Source organism: Mixophyes fleayi, chromosome 6, assembly GCF_038048845.1.
Source record: "Mixophyes fleayi isolate aMixFle1 chromosome 6, aMixFle1.hap1, whole genome shotgun sequence".
NCBI lineage: Eukaryota > Metazoa > Chordata > Amphibia > Anura > Limnodynastidae > Mixophyes > Mixophyes fleayi.
This window is the reverse complement of record NC_134407.1, coordinates 120,348,004-120,366,668: the sequence shown is the minus strand read 5'-3', so window position 1 is coordinate 120,366,668 and position 18,665 is coordinate 120,348,004. Positions and strand designations below refer to the sequence as shown.

Here is an 18,665-nt window from a genome sequence, read left to right as displayed (position 1 = left end):
CTGTCACTCACCGGGCTGTGAGTGCTACTTCTCGTGTGTTTAGGAACCGTGGCCGTCCACCATCCTGAGGGTCTGCGCATGTGCAGCCCTTTCAAACCTTCAGTACATGTTCCTTTTAGTTAATTGGCTGATCAGGCAACACTCCCTATTTAAAGCACCTGAGGTCCATACCTCGTTGCCTGATCTTGGAGTCTCATTCCCCATGAGCCTCTGAAGGTGTTCCTGTGTTTCCTCGTGTATTCAGCTTCTGCTGATTCCTGCTGTTCCTTGTGGTTTCCAGACCACTTCAACTCTCCTGTGTTTCATCGTGACTGCACCAGCTGATTCCTATCCGCTGCCTCCGTGCTCTACAGTTTCCAGCTCACTTCAACTCTCCTGTGTTTCATTGTGACTGCACCAGCTGATTCCTATCCGCTGCCTCCGTGCTCTACAGTTTCCAGCTCACCTCAATTCTCCCGTGTTTCATCGTGACTGCACCAGCTGATTCCTATCCGCTGCCTCCGTGTATCTACTGTATCCTGCTCAGCTTAACTCTCCCGTGTTTCATCGTGACTGCACCAGCTGATTTCTATCCGCTGCCTCCGTGTATCTGCAGTGTCCTGCTCATCGCTACCCTCCAGTACTCCTCGTGTCTGCAGCCAGCTGATCCGCTCTCCATGCTTCTACAGTGTTCCTGCCTGTGTCAACTCGCCTGTCTGCATTGGATCAACGCTCCGCTGCTGTCTTCTCTGCCATACCACTTCTACTCTCCAGTGATCTCCAGGTGTCCAGTTCTATATACTACTGCTTCCTGAGTATTGTTTCCATCATTGCTGGTCTACCTACCTGTGCGCTGCACCTACTTGGATACCGCTTCCATTTTCCTGGGACTTCGTATCCTGCCGGCCTCCAGCCGCTCAGGTATCCCTGCACCTCTTTCTGACAGCCTGCTCTTCTGAACCACGGTATGCATACTTATCATTGACTGCACTGGTGTATTGCATACCTTGCTGGACTGAGTTGTTCTCCTCTGGAGTTGCCTATCCACTGAGACTGTTGCCATCATTTGACTGTGTTACCTTTTAGTCTGGATAGTTCTTGTGACTTTGTATATTTGTGCAGTGCTGCATAGTTATTACTATTTTGTGCATTTCATCGTGGGATCAAGTTCAGTGTGCCCATGTATACTCTGCATTACATTTATCTCCCCGTGCTCCTCCTCACATATATATTTCAGTGGTACAACTTGCTAGAGGCAGACCACTGATTCCTGTTTCCTGAGTCACCTGTTTCCAGTATCCTTCCACATAGCAGTGGTACAACTTGCTAACGCAGACCACTGACTTCCCGGATACCTCCACCTGGATTCCGTTCCCTCACCTAGACAGCGGTACAACTTGCTATACGCAGACCGCTGACTCTCATCACCTCCTCGTTACTTCTGGACATTCCTCCTCACTATAGCAGTGGTACAACTTGCTATCCGCAGACCACTGACTACCCTCACGTTTCCTTTGTCCATTCAGTTCCTCGTGTACTATTACCTATATATTACCAGTGCTGCTAGTCATAGACTTTCCATGAGCATTCTCTACCATCTGCTGTCTCCTGTTCCGTGATCACCCCGCTACCAGAGTACCATATTACCACCTATACTGCTCTGGTAAGTCCATCATTTGGTGATCCCTGGGTAAAGACTCCTAGTGCCCGTGACAGTAAGATCAGGCCATGACAGACCCAGATTCGGAACCTACAGCTAAAGAGATGCTGCAGCATCTGGTTACCCGTGTGGAGCAACAGGATGCTCGCCAACAGCTGTTACTACAATGTTACCAGGCGTTAGCCTCCCAAGGAACATCTGGACAGAATATCACAGCTAATGTTGAAGCTCCTGTGCTTTCCTCCGTTTCCCCAGTGCCATCCCAGGTGTCTACGGCTTCCACGCTTCACCTGCCTACTCCGTCAAAGTATGATGGAGACCCCAAAACTTGTAGGGGTTTTCTCAACCAATGCTCAGTTCATTTTGAGCTCCAACCTCAAAATTTCTCTACTCATCGTTCCAGAGTGGCCTATCTTATTTCATTGTTTTCTGGACAAGCTCTGGCATGGGCTTCCCCTCTGTGGGAGAGGAACGATCCAGTATTACAGGATAGTGCCAAATTTATTTCCATGTTCCGAAGTGTATTCGATGAACCAGGTCGTGTAATCTCCGCTGCTTCCAGCATTCTCCGTTTACGTCAGGGTTCTCGTACAGTAGGCCAGTACGTCATTCAATTTAGGATATTAGCCTCTGAACTTCAGTGGAACACTGAAGCGCTAATTGCCGCCTTCTGGCAGGGGCTCTCCGATAAAATTAAAGATGGACTGACTACCCAAGAGCTACCTACGTCATTAGAAGATTTGATTTCCCTTTGCCATCGTGTAGACATGAGGTTTCGTGAAAGGCAATCTGAAAAAACAACTTCAGTTAAAGCACCTCTTCGCTCAACCTCTCAACTTCGTCCAGCTTCATCTCCTGTGATCCCCATGGAGATAGGACGCTCCAAATTAACTTCTGAGGAGAGGAACCGAAGAGTAAAGAATAGACTTTGTATCTATTGTGCTGATTCCACACATATGCTCAATTCATGCCCTAAGAAATCGGGAAATGCCAGGTTCTAACTAGTTCTGGAGAGGTGAAGTTAGGCTCCCTGGAGTCTCTCCATATTCTACGAAATTAAAAGTCTGCGCTTTTGATGTTACGATTTCCTTCGCTACCAAATCTTTTGAGTCCCAAGCACTTATTGATTCTGGAGCAGCGGGAAATTTCATTTCTAAATCCCTAGTGAATCAATGGTCCCTACCAGTGATTACTCTGAAGACACCGATTACTGTGACTGCAATAGATGGATCACGTCTTATCAATGGTCTCATCACCCAGAGTACGTCTCCAGTAACGCTTCAGATTGGTGTGCTACACCAAGAAGAAATTTTGTTTTTAATTCTTCCTGTTATTACAAGTCCGATTGTTTTAGGCCTTCCATGGCTTCAATGTCATTCTCCCCAGATTGACTGGCGTACTCCTCAAGTTACGTCTTGGGGAGCTGAATGTCATCATCGTTGTCTCTCCCAAGTCATTCCTCCTAAAATACAGCAATCTTCCATTTAACCTTCTTCACCGGGACTTCCTCCTCAGTATGCTTCATTTGCCGATGTATTTGATAAAACTCAGTCTGAACGTCTTCCTCCTCATCGTTCATGGGATTGTCCGATCGATCTTCTACCTGGCAAGACTCCTCCTAGGGGTCGTGTGTATCCACTTTCGTTACCTGAAACTCAAGCTACATCTGAATACATCCAAGAGAATCTCCAGCGAGGATTTATTCGACCTTCCACTTCTCCCGCTGGAGCCGGGTTCTTCTTTGTAAAAAAGAAGGATGGATCACTACGCCCCTGCATAGATTTTCGTGGACTTAACGCCATTACTATTAAAAATCGGTATCCCATTCCTCTGATTACTGAGCTATTTGATCGCATTAAGGGAGCTCGGATCTTTACCAAGTTGGATCTTCGTGGTGCCTATAATTTAATTAGAATCAGGTCCGGTGACGAATGGAAGACAGCTTTCAACACCAGAGATGGGCATTATGAATATTTAGTAATGCCTTTCGGGTTATGTAATGCCCCCGCTGTTTTCCAGGGCTTCATTAATGAGATCTTCCGGGACTTGTTATATGCATGAGTCGTTGTCTACCTGGACGACATATTGATCTTTTCACAGGACCTGCCGTTTCATCACCAACATGTGACAGAAGTTCTTTCCAGACTCTGGAGAAATTCATTATTCTGCAAACTAGAAAAATGTTCATTCGAGTTGCCCCAGATTCCATTTTTGGGTTATATTGTCTCCGGAGTTGGCCTGCAAATGGATCCAGAAAAGGTGAATGCTGTGTTACATTGGCCTCAGCCAACTACTCTTCGTGCCATTCAGCGTTTTTTAGGTTTTGCCAATTACTATATACGCTTCATTCAATACTTCTCTTCAATTGCATCTCCTATCGTGGCCCTGACTCGTAAAGGGGCCAATACTAAGCAGTGGTCATCTGAGGCTCTCCAAGCCTTTCAATTTTCTTAAAGAGTCCTTCTCCTCTGCTCCCATTCTTCGACAGCCTGATGTGACGCTTCCCTTCTTCCTAGAGGTAGATGCCTCTAATGTTGGTTTAGGAGCCATTCTCTCCCAAAGATCGGAGCAACAAAAATTCCATCCTTGTGCCTTTTACTCTCGGGGTCTTCTGCCTGCGGAGAAGAATTACACCATCGGGGACAAGGAGTTGCTGGCTATTAAAGTAGCATTAGAGGAGTGGAGATACTTGTTGGAGGGAGCTCGTCATCCTGTGACAATTTTCACGGATCATAAGAACTTGTCATATCTACAGTCTGCTCAATGTTTGAATCCTCGTCAAGCAAGATGGTCTCTTTTCTTTTCTCATTTTGAATTAATCATAACCTTCAAACCAGCTACAAAGAACAAGAAAGCTGACGCTCTATCCCGAGCCTGTGTGACGTCCTCTGACGTTGAAGAGGTTTCCAACCACTCTATACTAGACCCCAAATGTATTTTGCTGGCTGCTTCTTCCACTAAGGTGCTACCATTTGGGAAGACCCTCGTGCCTCCTACTCTTAGGAGAAAAATCCTTTCGTGGTTCCACTCTTCTCGTTTTTCTGGACACTCTGGTGAACGCAAGACTTTTGAGATTCTCTCTCGAAGTTACTGGTGGCCTTCTATGAGGAGAGATGTCAAAGAGTTTGTAGCCGCTTGTGAATTGTGTTCTCAGTTTAAGACCTCCCGCAGAACTCCAGCGGGTTTGCTTCAACCACTACCCATTCCGTCCAAGCCTTGGACCCATATTTGTATGGACTTTGTTACTGATCTTCCTCCTAGTAAAAACTGCAATACTATTTGGGTAGTGGTGGACAGATTTTCGAAGATGGCGCATTTCGTCCCTTCGTCTGGTCTACCTTCCTCTTCTACTCTGGCTGAGCATTTCATCAAAGAAATCTTTCGTATTCATGGATGTCCGTCTGAGATTGTGTCAGATAGAGGAGTACAATTCGTTTCCAGATTCTGGCGGGCCCTTTGTAAGACCTTGGGCATACGATTAGCACTCTCATCTTCCTACCATCCTCAATCAAACAGACAAACTGAAAGGGTCAATCAAGATCTTGAGACCTTTATAAGGATGTTCTCATCAGCCAATCAAGACAACTGGGTAGAATTGCTTCCTTGGGCTGAATTCGCTCATAACAACATGTATCATGAGTCATCTTCCAAAACTCCATTCTTTGTGGTTTACGGTCATCATCCGTCTTTTCCGGAATTTCCTGCCCTCCCTCCCACCCAAGTTCCTGCTGTAGAGACTGTTTGTCAAACTTTCAAAAATATTTGGTCTCAGGTCAAAACCTGTTTAAAGAAGACATCTGCCAAATATAAGTCTTTTGCAGATAAAAAGAGGCGGGCTATTCCACCACTGAAAATTGGAGATCGTGTCTGGTTATCCACCAAAAATATTCGTTTGAAGGTCCCCTCTATGAAATTCGCTCCTCATTTTATTGGTCCGTATAGGATCATTCAAGTGATAAATCCAGTTTGTTTCAAACTTCTACTTCCTAAGAATCTTCGTATTTCCAGGCCTTCCATGTGTCCTTGCTCAAACCTCTCATCATCAACCGTTTCTCGGTCCCTCCTTCAGCACCTCGGCCAGTTCAAATTCATCAGGAGGAAGACTTTGAGATTACTCATATATTGGACGCAAAAATTTCGCGAGGAGTTCTTCGTTTCCTCGTTCATTGGAAGGGCTTTGGTCCTGAGGAGCGTTCATGGATCAAAGCTGAAGATCTCAACGCTCCAGCTCTCCTTAAGAAGTTTTATTCCAAATTTCCGGACAAGCCCGGTTCCAGGTGTTCTGTGCCCACCTTTAAAGGGGGGGGTACTGTCACTCACCGGACTGTGAGTGCTACTTCTCATGTGTTTAGGAACCGTGGCCGTCCACCATCCTGAGGGTCTGCGCATGTGCAGCCCTTTCAAACCTTCAGTACATGTTCCTTTTAGTTAATTGGCTGATCAGGCAACACTCCCTATTTAAAGCACCTGAGGTCCATACCTCGTTGCCTGATCTTGGAGTCTCATTCCCCATGAGCCTCTGAAGGTGTTCCTGTGTTTCCTCGTGTATTCAGCTCCTGCTGATTCCTGTTGTTCCTTGTGGTTTCCAGACCACTTCAACTCTCCTGTGTTTCATTGTGACTGCACCAGCTGATTCCTATCCGCTGCCTCCGTGCTCTACAGTTTCCAGCTCACTTCAACTCTCCTGTGTTTCATTGTGACTGCACCAGCTGATTCCTATCCGCTGCCTCCGTGCTCTACAGTTTCCAGCTCACTTCAACTCTCCCGTGTTTCATCGTGACTGCACCAGCTGATTCCTATCCGCTGCCTCCGTGCTCTACAGTTTCCAGCTCACCTCAATTCTCCCGTGTTTCATCGTGACTGCACCAGCTGATTCCTATCCGCTGCCTCCGTGTATCTGCAGTGTCCTGCTCATCGCTACCCTCCAGTACTCCTCGTGTCTGCAGCCAGCTGATCCGCTCTCCGTGCTTCTACAGTGTTCCTGCCTGTATCAACTCGCCTGTCTGCATTGGATCAACGCTCCGCTGCTGTCTTCTCTGCCATACCATTTCTACTCTCCAGTGATCTCCAGGTGTCCAGTTCTATATACTACTGCTTCCTGAGTATTGTTTCCATCATTGCTGGTCTACCTACCTGTGCGCTGCACCTACTTGGATACCGCTTCCATTTTCCTGGGACTTCGTATCCTGCCGGCCTCCGGCCGCTCAGGTATCCCTGCACCTCTTTCTGACAGCCTGCTCTTCTGAACCACGGTATGCATACTTATCATTGACTGCGCTGGTGTATTGCATAGCTTGCTGGACTGAGTTGTTCTCCTCTGGAGTTGCCTATCCACTGAGACTGTTGCCATCATTTGACTGTGTTACCTTTTAGTCTGGATAGTTCTTGTGACTTTGTATATTTGTGCAGTGCTGCTCAGTTATTACTATTTTGTGCATATCATCGTGGGATCAAGTTCAGTGTGCCCGTGTATACTCTGCATTACATTTATCTCCCCGTGCTCCTCCTCACATATATATTTCAGTGGTACAACTTGCTAGAGGCAGACCACTGATTCCTGTTTCATGAGTCACCTGTTTCCAGTATCCTTCCACATAGTGTCACGGGCACTAGGAGTCTTTACCCAGGGATCACCAGGTGGTAGGCTTACCAGAGCAATGTAGATGGTAATAGGGTACTCTGGTAGCTGGGTGATCACGGAACAGAAAATGGTAGATGATGAGATGCTCAGGAAAGTCTATGACTAGCAGCACTGGTAATATGGAGGTAATAATCTACGAGGAACTGTATGGACAAGGGCACGTGAAGGTAGTCAGTGGTCTGCGATAGCAAGTTGTACCACTGCTATAGTGAGGAGGAATGTCCAACAGAAACAAGGAGGTGATGAGAGTCAGCGGTCTACGGATAGCAAGTTGTACCGCTGTCTGAGTGAAGGAATGGAATCCAAGTGGAGGTATCCGGGTAGTCAGTGGTCTGCGGTAGCAAGTTGTACCACTGCTATGTGAGAGGATACTGGAACAGGTGATACAGGAAACAGGGATCAGTGGTCTGTCATCAGCAAGTTGTACCACTGAATATATATGTGAGGAGGTGCACGGGGAGAGACTGCAACACAGGATATACACAGGCACCTTATACACGATCCACAGTAACATGCACAATATATATAAATGACTGAACAGATCTGCAAATATAGAAAGTCTCTTGAAGTAGTCCAGCACAAGTTAACACAGTCAATGATGGCAATAGACTCAGCGGACAGCAGACTCCAGAGGAGAACCAACACAGTCCAGCAAGATATGCAATACACCAGCACAGTCAATGAGAAGTATGCATACCGTGGTTCAGAAGCAGACAGTCAGATAGGAGTGCAGCGATACCTGAGCGGCAGGAGGCCGGCTGGATGAGAAGTCCCAGGATAGATGAGGCAGCGGTCTAGTAGGTGCAGCGCACAGGTAAGTAGACCAACAGGGACACGAATCCACAGGAATCAGTAACACGTGGAACTGGACTCATGGAGGACCCAGGAGAATGGAGATGATCCAGCAGAGGAGTAGTTGATGAAATACGAATCCAATGCTGACAGGAGGGTAGAGACCAGCGGGACACGTGAAGGCGTGAAGAGCGGATCAGCAGTAGATGGACGATAGCGCGGTCAGCAGCAGCAGGACTCTGCGGGTACACGGAGGTAACCAGTAGCAACCAATAGGTGTCAGTAGCGATGGAACACGGGAGAGCAGAGTAGACCAGGAGCTGTTGATCACGGAGAGTAGCGGATGGCAATGAGAGCAGCAGTCTCGAGGAAACACAGGAGAGCTGAGAAGAGACTGCAGTGCACAGGGGCAGCGGATAGGAATCAGCTAACTTGTCACGATGATGAACACAGGCGAGTTGCAAGCTGGAGGCTGTAGTGCACAGAGACAGCGGATAGGAATCAGCTAACAGTCACGATGATGAACACAGGCGAGTTGCAAGCTGGAGGCTGTAGTGCACGGAGGCAGCGGATAGGAATCAGCTCACAGACTTGATGAGGAACAGGTGAGTGGATGTGAAGTAAAGGCTGGAGTGCACGGAGGCAGCGGATAGGAACCAGCAAACAGTCACAATGAAATATAATAGCGTGATGTGGTTTAGAGGACTGTAGTGCACGGAGGCAGCGGATAGGAATCAGCAAACAGTCACAATGATATATAATAGCGTTGAAGTGGTTTGGAAGACTGTAGTGCACGGAGGCAGCGGATAGGAATCAGCAAACAGTCACGATGATACAGTTGATGGTAGAAGTGGTATGGGAACCACAGTAGTAGAAGTGGTTTGGAAACCACAGAGGTAGAAGTGGTTTGGAAACCACAGGAATCAGCAGCGCTGAATACACGAGGAACACAGGGACACCTTCAGAGACTCATGGGGAATGAGACTCCAAGATCAGGCAACGTGGTGTTGACCACAGGTGCTTAATATAGGGAGTGTTGCCTGATCTGCCAATTGAGTTAAAGGGACATACACTGAAGTATAGGAAAGGGCTGCGCATGCGCAGACCCTCAGGATGGAGGACGGCCACGGTTCCTAAATGTCCGGGAAGAGGCACTCACGGTCCGGTGAGTGACACATAGCAGTGGTACAACTTGCTAACGCAGACCACTGACTTCCCGGATACCTCCACCTGGATTCCGTTCCCTCACCTAGACAGCGGTACAACTTGCTATACGCAGACCGCTGACTCTCATCACCTCCTCGTTACTTCTGGACATTCCTCCTCACTATAGCAGTGGTACAACTTGCTATCCGCAGATCACTGACTACCCTCACGTTTCCTTTGTCCATTCAGTTCCTCGTGTACTATTACCTATATATTACCAGTGCTGCTAGTCATAGACTTTCCACGAGCATTCTCTACCATCTGCTGTCTCCTGTTCCGTGATCACCCCGCTACCAGAGTACCATATTACCACCTATACTGCTCTGGTAAGTCCATCATCTGGTGATCCCTGGGTAAAGACTCCTAGTGCCCGTGACAGCACCCATGTTGAACACTACCTTTTACACGGAACACAGACACACCGCAATGCTCTGTTCCTTCCGGCCAACAATACCCTTTTAGGTGGAATACAGACACACCGCAATGCTCTGCTCTTTCCACCCAACAATTTCAACCCTGTTGCTACAATCACCACTAGAGATCTCTAATGGCCGGTGGACGTATTTCCATTAGCAGCGTCCACTCTCTTCTTTCTCGCACCAGGCGAGGACCCCTAATACAGAAATATCACTGTGGGCCCCAAGGGCTATCAGCTCCTCGATACCCTGGCTCACCACAAAATCTGCTGAGTTTATTATCGCTGGGAGCGCAAGTTGATAAAATCAACCTGCCTTTCCAGTATAATTCCTCCTAGCTGCTTCACCAATTCGCACTGACGGTTATCGTGCGGTTAGATCGCACAGCCTACTAATACTAGTTATTAGCAAACCTTGCGATCTTTTGGTAGTGCTTTGCGAAAACCCAGTTTTCGCATTCGGGATACCTGCCCTGTATACCGTCCTTCAGTTGGGCAACCCGCCTCGTCAGACAGCAACTGAGCACAATGAATAATAAACAGTGTATCTACGTTGCAAAATCACACACTATACACCTTTTCTGCGCAGAAAATCAAAAGTTCCCAACAATAGTAATAATGTCTCAGAGGTTTTCACAAGTAATTATACTATGCACATATAATAACTATCAAAATGATTGTTTAACCACGAGGCAAATCTACCGGAAGTTCGCGTACGCACAGCAGGAAATACACATACGCAAAGCAATGCAATAAATTTAAAATGCACAATGACAAAAAAAAGAAAAACAGTTTTCTCTTTTGTCCCTAGGTTCTAGTTAGCGTGCCCTAGACAATGCAAAACGGACATTCGGTTTCACAACAGAGTAAAATTCAGGTTTTGAACACATTGCGTTCTTACCCGTATATGACGCGTCTCCATACTTTGTTGGGGAACCGAAATCCGTTGGTCTTGCGTATCGTCCGGCAACGAAACCTCCAAAACTCACGAGCCCCCAAATTGTTAAGTGCGTATTGTTGCTAACCAATAACGATTGTCGAATCTCGATTTGTGTTTCCAACGCACAAAGATTTATTCTCAAAAGGTAGCAGAATATATTCAAGCGAAGTAATAATAAGTACAGCCGTTACTTATCGCAGGCGCTCTGGATCCAGTGTACAGTCATTCAATCCTGAAGTCTGGGGACAAGATGTCTGAACACTAGATGAGGAGCTGCTGCTTATATGCACACAAAAATACAGTAAAACAATGCAGATGGTATAGCTTGCTTCTATTGGTCCAGGTTTCAGGAAGGTCCAAGGGGTTGTCAATCATTGGCTAGTTTAAGCTCAGTAATCCAAAGGAGGGGGTCATCTCTCCAGGGGATAAGCTCTGATCTTCCCGCCAAGATTACTCAGTCATAATAGTCCATAATTCCTTAACATTAATAACTTGCGTATGCACTCTGCGATTCTTTCGCAGAGTGAACCGGACAGTCGCAAATGCGAAGGGGATAAGTATGATACCACACATGACTAGATTCCTTCAACGTGTACCATATGTTTTACTGATATGCATATAACTTATAATAATATATATAAATACTACTATATTTCAACATAAATGACTATGTGTTGCAACTACCATTAATGTGTACTATTTTACAAGTGTGCGTGTTTGTGCGAATGTATGTAAAAGACTAAATACTGTTGTTGCCACGTGTTGTAGCTGCGTACGCCCTTTTACGCCGTAGCGTGCCGTACGCATCTTTTCAGACAAAGACAACCAAGTTTGCTCGATTTTATTTGAAATGACTTTATCCAATATGCTGACTTCGACAAAGCGGATCACAGACGCCATGGTGACAATGCTAGTGTTAGATCTGCGTCCAATATACACTATAAACGCAGATGGTTTTTCACAATTAATTGATGTTTTGTGTCCCTGTTACAAAATTCCATAGCGACACCATTTTTCAAGAAAAGTTATTCCTCAACTGTACCAAAACGTTCATAAAAATGTAGTAATTGGGCTCAAAAATGCCATTCTACCCACTGTACACTTAGCTACAGATATGTGGACAAGTGGAAGTGGCCAAACCAAAGATTATATGGGTTGGTCATTCACCTTCACAAGCAGGAACAGCAGCAGCATGTACACCACTACGTAACATTTCTCACTTGTTCCAAATAGTCAACTGTCTTAACTATCAAAATCCTGTCCAGAACTCCAGTATGGCCATTCAGTGAGCAGCTCTTTACATCTGTTGCTGTTCATGTCAGTGCAAATGGGACATCTGATTTTCCAGATCAGCCATGTAAATCCTGATGTAAGAATTATATAGTGCATTGCTGCACTACAATTAGTTAACATACATGCTACATAGTAAAAACTGCAGGTATGACTCTTTCAGTGTTAATTTCTATGTATCCACCTCTGCTCCACTTCTTTTATCAGTAGGAGTACCACAAAGCTCAGTACTAGATGTATACCACTTTCATGGAAAATTAATAAGCTCCTTTGGATTTCAGTATCATCTCTATGTGGATGATACCCAAATGTATCTACCCTCTCCGAATCTCTCGCCATCTGTGTTGTCCAGCGTTACTGACCGTCTTTCTGCCATTTCATTTTGGATGTCCACTCGCCAACTCAAACTCAATCTATAATAATATTCCCACCCATCAACAGAGGTTACCTACCTGACATTTCTTTTTCTGTTGACATCATGACCATAAATCCCAGCCCGCAAGTTCGCTGCCTAGGTGTAATCCTTGACTCAGAACTTTCCTTTGCTCCCTACATCGACTATATCTAAATCGTGTTATATACACCTAAAAAACATTTCCATAATACGCACATCTCTTACACAAGACACTGCAAAAACTTTAATTCATACACTTATCTCCCACATTGACTATTGCAATTCCCTCCTTACTGGTCTTCCCCTAAACAGTCTCTCACCCCTACAATCTATTTTGCCCCCAGACTGATTTTCCTTGCAAATCATTCTTCCTCTGCTGAGCCACTCTGTCAGTCTCTACACTGGCTCCCTGTTTTTTAACAGAATCCAATATAAAATTTGTCTATTAATATACAAGGCCATCAACAAAACTGCAGCAGCACACATCTCCTCACTTGTCTCAAAATATCTCCCAACTCGACAACTCCGTTATGCACAGGATCTGCGTCTCTCTTCCACTTCTCATCACATTCTCCCATTCACATGACTTTTTTTGAGCCGTACTCACTCTGTGGATTCCCTCCCTCGCACAATAAGACTTTCTTCTTGTCTACAAACCTTCAAGCATTCTCTAAAAACCCACCTCTTCAGGCAAGCTTATAATATTCATCAACCACCCTCTTAACCTCACTTGGTTAACCTATAACCACCCTTTACACAATTCACACAAGACAACAATCCTCTGACCGCAGACCAACATTGCTATGTGATTGGCTCATATATAATACAAATCACTTTTTATCTTTGGAATCTGGGTGGACCAATATGCAATATGTAGATTTAACCTCATGTATCGGACTTCCATTGACCTAAAGATTGTAAGCTTACGAGCAGAGCCCTCTTAACTCTTTGTCTGTTTTACCCAGTATTTTTTATTACAGTGTTTGTCCCTACCGGGTTTTCTGGCCCAATTCTACCCACTTCACACTGGCTGGCCACCCACGGTGCTTTACTATGCCAGGGAAGTCTACCCAGTATCTTCTAGGGCTCTCAGTCACTTAGGCAAATGCAGGTAGAAAGTAAAACAATACATTTATTGTAACAACAGCAATCACTATATTATATACATACAGTAAATAAATACCAGTCAGGTTTACCACACCATCTGTCCCTTACCCCACTAGCTTAAGGAGTTACAGCCACCTGGCCGCCCAGACTTGACGACCCATTCATCTCTCTCAGCTGCATATGTAGACCCTCATAGAGGACAACTCAAAATCAGACCTTGCACCTTCCAAGATTTAAATCATAGAATGAACATTCCCCTCCCTCCCTTCCCCCGGAGTGGTTCCTTATATCTACAGTCTAATATCTACAGAGCTTTTCCCTCTCTTGGCAAACCCCTGGGCCTCTCTTTGTTAAACATTGGTCAGTGCTGGACATGGGGGGGTTGGAGAGGGGAGTGAAGATGAGCTGTCCTTCCACAGAATCTCCCCTGCTGGATGAAATGTCTGGACTAGTCTTGTGAGAAGAATAGAACTAATTTCTAATATAGTTTTACCCCTCCAGTATCTTGCAACCTGATCCCTACCCATAACCCCCTGGCTTCACTTTAAGGACAATGAATAACAACCTCACTGCTACATCACCAATATACAATAAACAATATACATATTTACAATGAGCTACAATGTCCCCTTATCCACATGTAATTAGACACTGTAGTTGTACTCTTTCCAGCTGGGGAACAAAAGCAAGGGCTATAAAAAGTACTTGCTATAATATACATTATGTGAGAAACGAGGAACAGGATGGTTACAGTGTTCTCAAACTCATTATGTCACAGTCCCGAATTGTAAAGCGCTATGGAATTTTCTAATGCTATATTAATGATTGTTTGATGATTAACTAATTACAGTGCAGCCATGCCACGTGTATAATTCACATGTCTAGAGTTACATAGCCAAATTGTTAACCTTAGGACTGCTTGATTTTATTACATTCCTAACATGTGTCATACAAAAATAAGGTGTACAGATGTTACTGTAATCCTATGCTTGTTATTCCTAGAGTCATTACAGAGGAATCTTCATGAAAAAATGTTTTTATGCATTTCTACTGAATAATTTACATGCACATATGTTATAACACTGCATGCGAATCACTGTACCTACAGCGCACGTTTGTTCCTTCCATTCTTGGAATTTTTAAATGAATATACCTGTATAAGATCACACCTATAATGCAACCGTCACAAAAGAGAATTCCTTTCAATAGTAACAGATATGATTCAATGTTATTGGTCAGAGGCAAAATCCAAAAGTTCACAGAGAAACTAAATTCAGAATGACAAAACTATTAGTTTCATATTCTGTCACATATAGATATACCTGCCATACAATTATAAGGTCTTAAGATAATTTAGCTAGTAGGGGGTACTACTGCATTGAAGTTTATGGCTGATATGTCTGCTGTGCCAAGAATGCAACAAATCAGTTATGGGCAACAGGCAGTCTTATGGTCGCCTCCGAGCCTCCACATGCGGCCCTCCTCTTTCCATCTTTATGCACCGTTAGTCATTTTAACAGCTTTACATGTGAACAGACATTTTCTGTCAGGCGGCACATTAAGAAAACAACCACAACAGGTTGATGAAAAAAAACCTGTCTACATAATTGCATTGTGCCTGTCCCAACCTGACACCTATCTTTCAAAATTTGGCAGGAAAACTGGTCACTCTGAATTTACAGTGAATTATTATATCTGTTTGTTACAGCTTGTTACACTTGTTTATCTTACAATAAAATGCCTGCTCATATGGTATTACAGAGTAGTGCATCTCTCTTTGATTAAATGTATTGTTTTAATTTATCATGAAGATTAAGGATAATGTGTGACCCTTTTAAAATCAGTCCTTAAAGTGTATCTGGTTGCTTATCACTGACATAAATGAAAGCAACAACACATTTTAGCACAAGTTTTTCCAACACAGCCCTAGAAATGTTTAACTCTGAATTTTCCAATTTGCCATAATTCAGACTCCCAATGCACCAAAATTAACAGGATAAGTGGGATATGATTTCTAATATGATTTCTAAAACTGTTCTACAGTATTTGGCCTCGAAAGAATATATGGGATGGATTTTAGGCTAAATTTACATGAGAGTTCTTTTTCCCCCAAAAAATTATGTGAACCCCAGATTTTACTTGCAAAATGCACAGTATTGTGTACAGAAATGTGCAAATAGAAATATTGAGACAGAACAGGATTACTCCGTGTACTAGGCAGCCAAGGAGACAAAGTTTACTGCTAACATGTGGTAGTCATTTCTGTAGATCTTGATGGGTGCACATCTTCCCTAGCTCCTAAAAATATCCATGACTCAGTGACTCCTAGTTCTACATTATTCTGCTTAAGACAATGGTATTGAGATTCAGAAAACAGGTGGAATATGTTAACTAGTGTGATACATGTCCGCCCGCATATTTCATATTTCTATGATCTCTTTACATTATAGGTCTCTATGATCTCTTTGAGTACCCAAATTTTTGTGCGCTATCAAACAGCACAGATCTTGCCGTAAGCGATGTCCGTCAACGTGCTGTTCTGGAAGTCAAAGAAGAAGGTGTGAAGGCAGCAATTGCTACTTCGATAAATGTTGCACGCACTGTCTCAGTCTTTGCCGCACAAAAGCCTTTCCTCTTCATTCTGTCCAGTGATATAAACAGAGTTCCCATCCTTATAGGACGTGTTACAGACCCCAGTCAGAAATAAGAAAGAAAAGGGCTACAGCTGACAACTGGTGATTATATGCTGTATCTGTCATTGCTTAACTACAAATCCAGTAATTATCCATAACCAAAATGTAAATAAATTTGCATATCTGGATTTGTTTTGTTTAAAATAAATAGATGAGATCATGCTAAATAAAGTTATACATACATAAATGCAGTACCCACAGGATTTCTTACATAATAAAGACTCAGCAATGATCATTGCCTCTTATTGTCCTTCAATATTTAATGCTTGGAGTCTGATTTTGGTGTCGAACAAATACTACAGGCCAGCAATGGTCAGTTGGTCACTCAGGGATCAAATACAATCATTCAAAATTTTAACCTGTTATCCTTCTAAGTAGGAATAAGTATGTAACGTGTGCTCCTTGTAAAGTGGTACATTCACACATCACATGTATTTGCATTAAGTCTTCCCAGCTAGTGACTAGCATGAGTAACAGATTATAAGCTGTAGTTTCATAGGCATTAATTTGTCACACTGATGTTCTGAAGTAATAATGAAGGTTGATCGTGCCATGTTAGATCCAGTGCTATTGTATTTGGGTCTACACAATTTTCCAATTTTCTATTAAGCATATAAAATATATTATGTTGTCCACCACTATAGGTCTTTGGTTTCACAAGGGGAAGGGGGGGTGGCAAGAGATGGGAAAACAGGTCCAGACATACCGTGGGGGCTTGGCAGTGTTGATTAGGTAGGGGCACTGATGGTAGCCTTTTAAGACCCAGATTGTTGGCAGAAAAATATCTTCCTTTTTAAAAGCTGTGCATGCAACTGCACCAAAGCCCAGGAATGCTCTCAGTGGCTCTAGGTATCACCACTGTGTGAAAACCATAACAGTTTATTTTAGAGTCTAAAATACAGTGACCGCAAAGTTATAAGTGTACAACCAACATATTTTTATGCTTCAGAGTTATCAAACTGTAGATATACAGGTTCTAAAACATAGAATACAATTGTGTAAGTAATTAGAGTCTTCAGAAGTATACTGAAAGCAATAAAATAATTTTGGAGGGGCACCATATGCACAGGCAAGCACAAGGGGGGCTTACAGGTGTCCAGAATTCCCCTTCTATACTGTTTAACATAAAGGAACTGTTACATTGAATATTCTAGCAGTAGTAAATCACAGATTTTTTTTGCAGGACAATGAAAATGGTAATATTTTTCAGAAAATTTTGTATCTAATGTTTGGTATAAACACTGTATGAAATATATGTATATACACACGTAGAATACAAATATTATGGTGAAGGTCAAATTTAGAAATCCTCTGCTTACCTATGGAATGGAATACTTATGTGTAAGTAATACAATTCTAAGATAGAAAATAGCAAAATAATAGCCAACAAAGTCTATAGAATATATTTATATTAATGGCTGAAGCTAAACAATGAATATAGGTAGCCAAACAAAACAAAAAATTCATAAATAGTCATGGTGATGTATAAGCAAAAACAACAGGTGTGGGGATTTTATTTTTTTTATGTGGGAAAGATGCTGTTTACCACTACAATGGTCAAGACAATGCAGGCATAATTTATACCATTACCACAGGTGTACACCAAGGCAGAAACGTCTGTTTTTGCTCTATAAAATAACAGCCCAATTGTATCACAAGTATACATACAAAATGTAAAATTACTACCACTTCAATCTATTTTATGAATTAATGAGACCAGTTACAGTTGGATGTAAGCCTTTTTTTTATGTAAGAGACGCTTTTTTAGTACTGCATATGCCCACCAAAAAAATGTAGACATAGGTCCGTATCTAGTTTTTGGTTGTAGTTTTTTTTGCATATCCTTGACTTACATCTCATTTTGCCTGTGAAAAACAGAGCGAGAGATGGAAGAAAATGGGCAATAGCAAAGTACAGTATGTGACACCATTAGAGGTGGATGCATCCAAAATATGCCTGTCAGAAGGCATCTCTCTTCCTGGTGCTTGACCCCTGGAGCAAAGAGCATAAGCACAGATCTTTGATGTGTAAAACATTTCTCCCTCCAAAAAATAACCAAGCACCAGCACTCATAGGCTGGGTTCCCCCACAAAAGCCAGGCTGGGCTAGTCACACTATAAACAGGGTAACACAGAGGGTAGTCTTCCTGTCATAGTGGAACACAGCCCCAGCCTGTGGGGACACCTTTTTAGATACCTTGGATCTATCACTGGCATGGAGAAGGAACATTATTATACACAAATTATAAAACCTAGATTTTGCAAGTGCATTATATTTAACCACAATTTGGTGTCACTTGTTTATTAATGGTACACACTATACTATTCTTTATCTCTTTTAGGTCCTTCTGCCATAGTACATTGAACAGAACACGATGTGTACAAGAGTCTTTTTTTTTTTTTTTAAACATATTTTATTAAGGAGATTTTTCAGTTTTCAAAACAGTGTAAAGGTTAAGTTACATTGATCAAACAACAAGTACCTTGCAAATGAGAAGAACAATGTGAACTTTGTCATTCAAAGTAAAAACATAGAAAGGGAAAGAGAA

The 18,665-nt window shown here is 43.3% G+C and overlaps 1 protein-coding gene across 1 annotated transcript in view; it reads left to right on the top strand.

Annotated features, from left to right (window-relative positions):
• Positions 1–16,349, top strand: part of SERPING1 (serpin family G member 1) — a 147,037-nt gene extending 130,688 nt beyond the window's left edge. The window contains exon 8 of the mRNA XM_075217204.1: positions 15,875–16,349. Coding sequence (XP_075073305.1) covers positions 15,875–16,131 — 257 coding nt within the window. The 3' untranslated portion in view covers positions 16,132–16,349. The remainder of the gene's footprint in view (positions 1–15,874) is intronic.
• Positions 16,350–18,665: the final 2,316 nt, after the last annotated feature.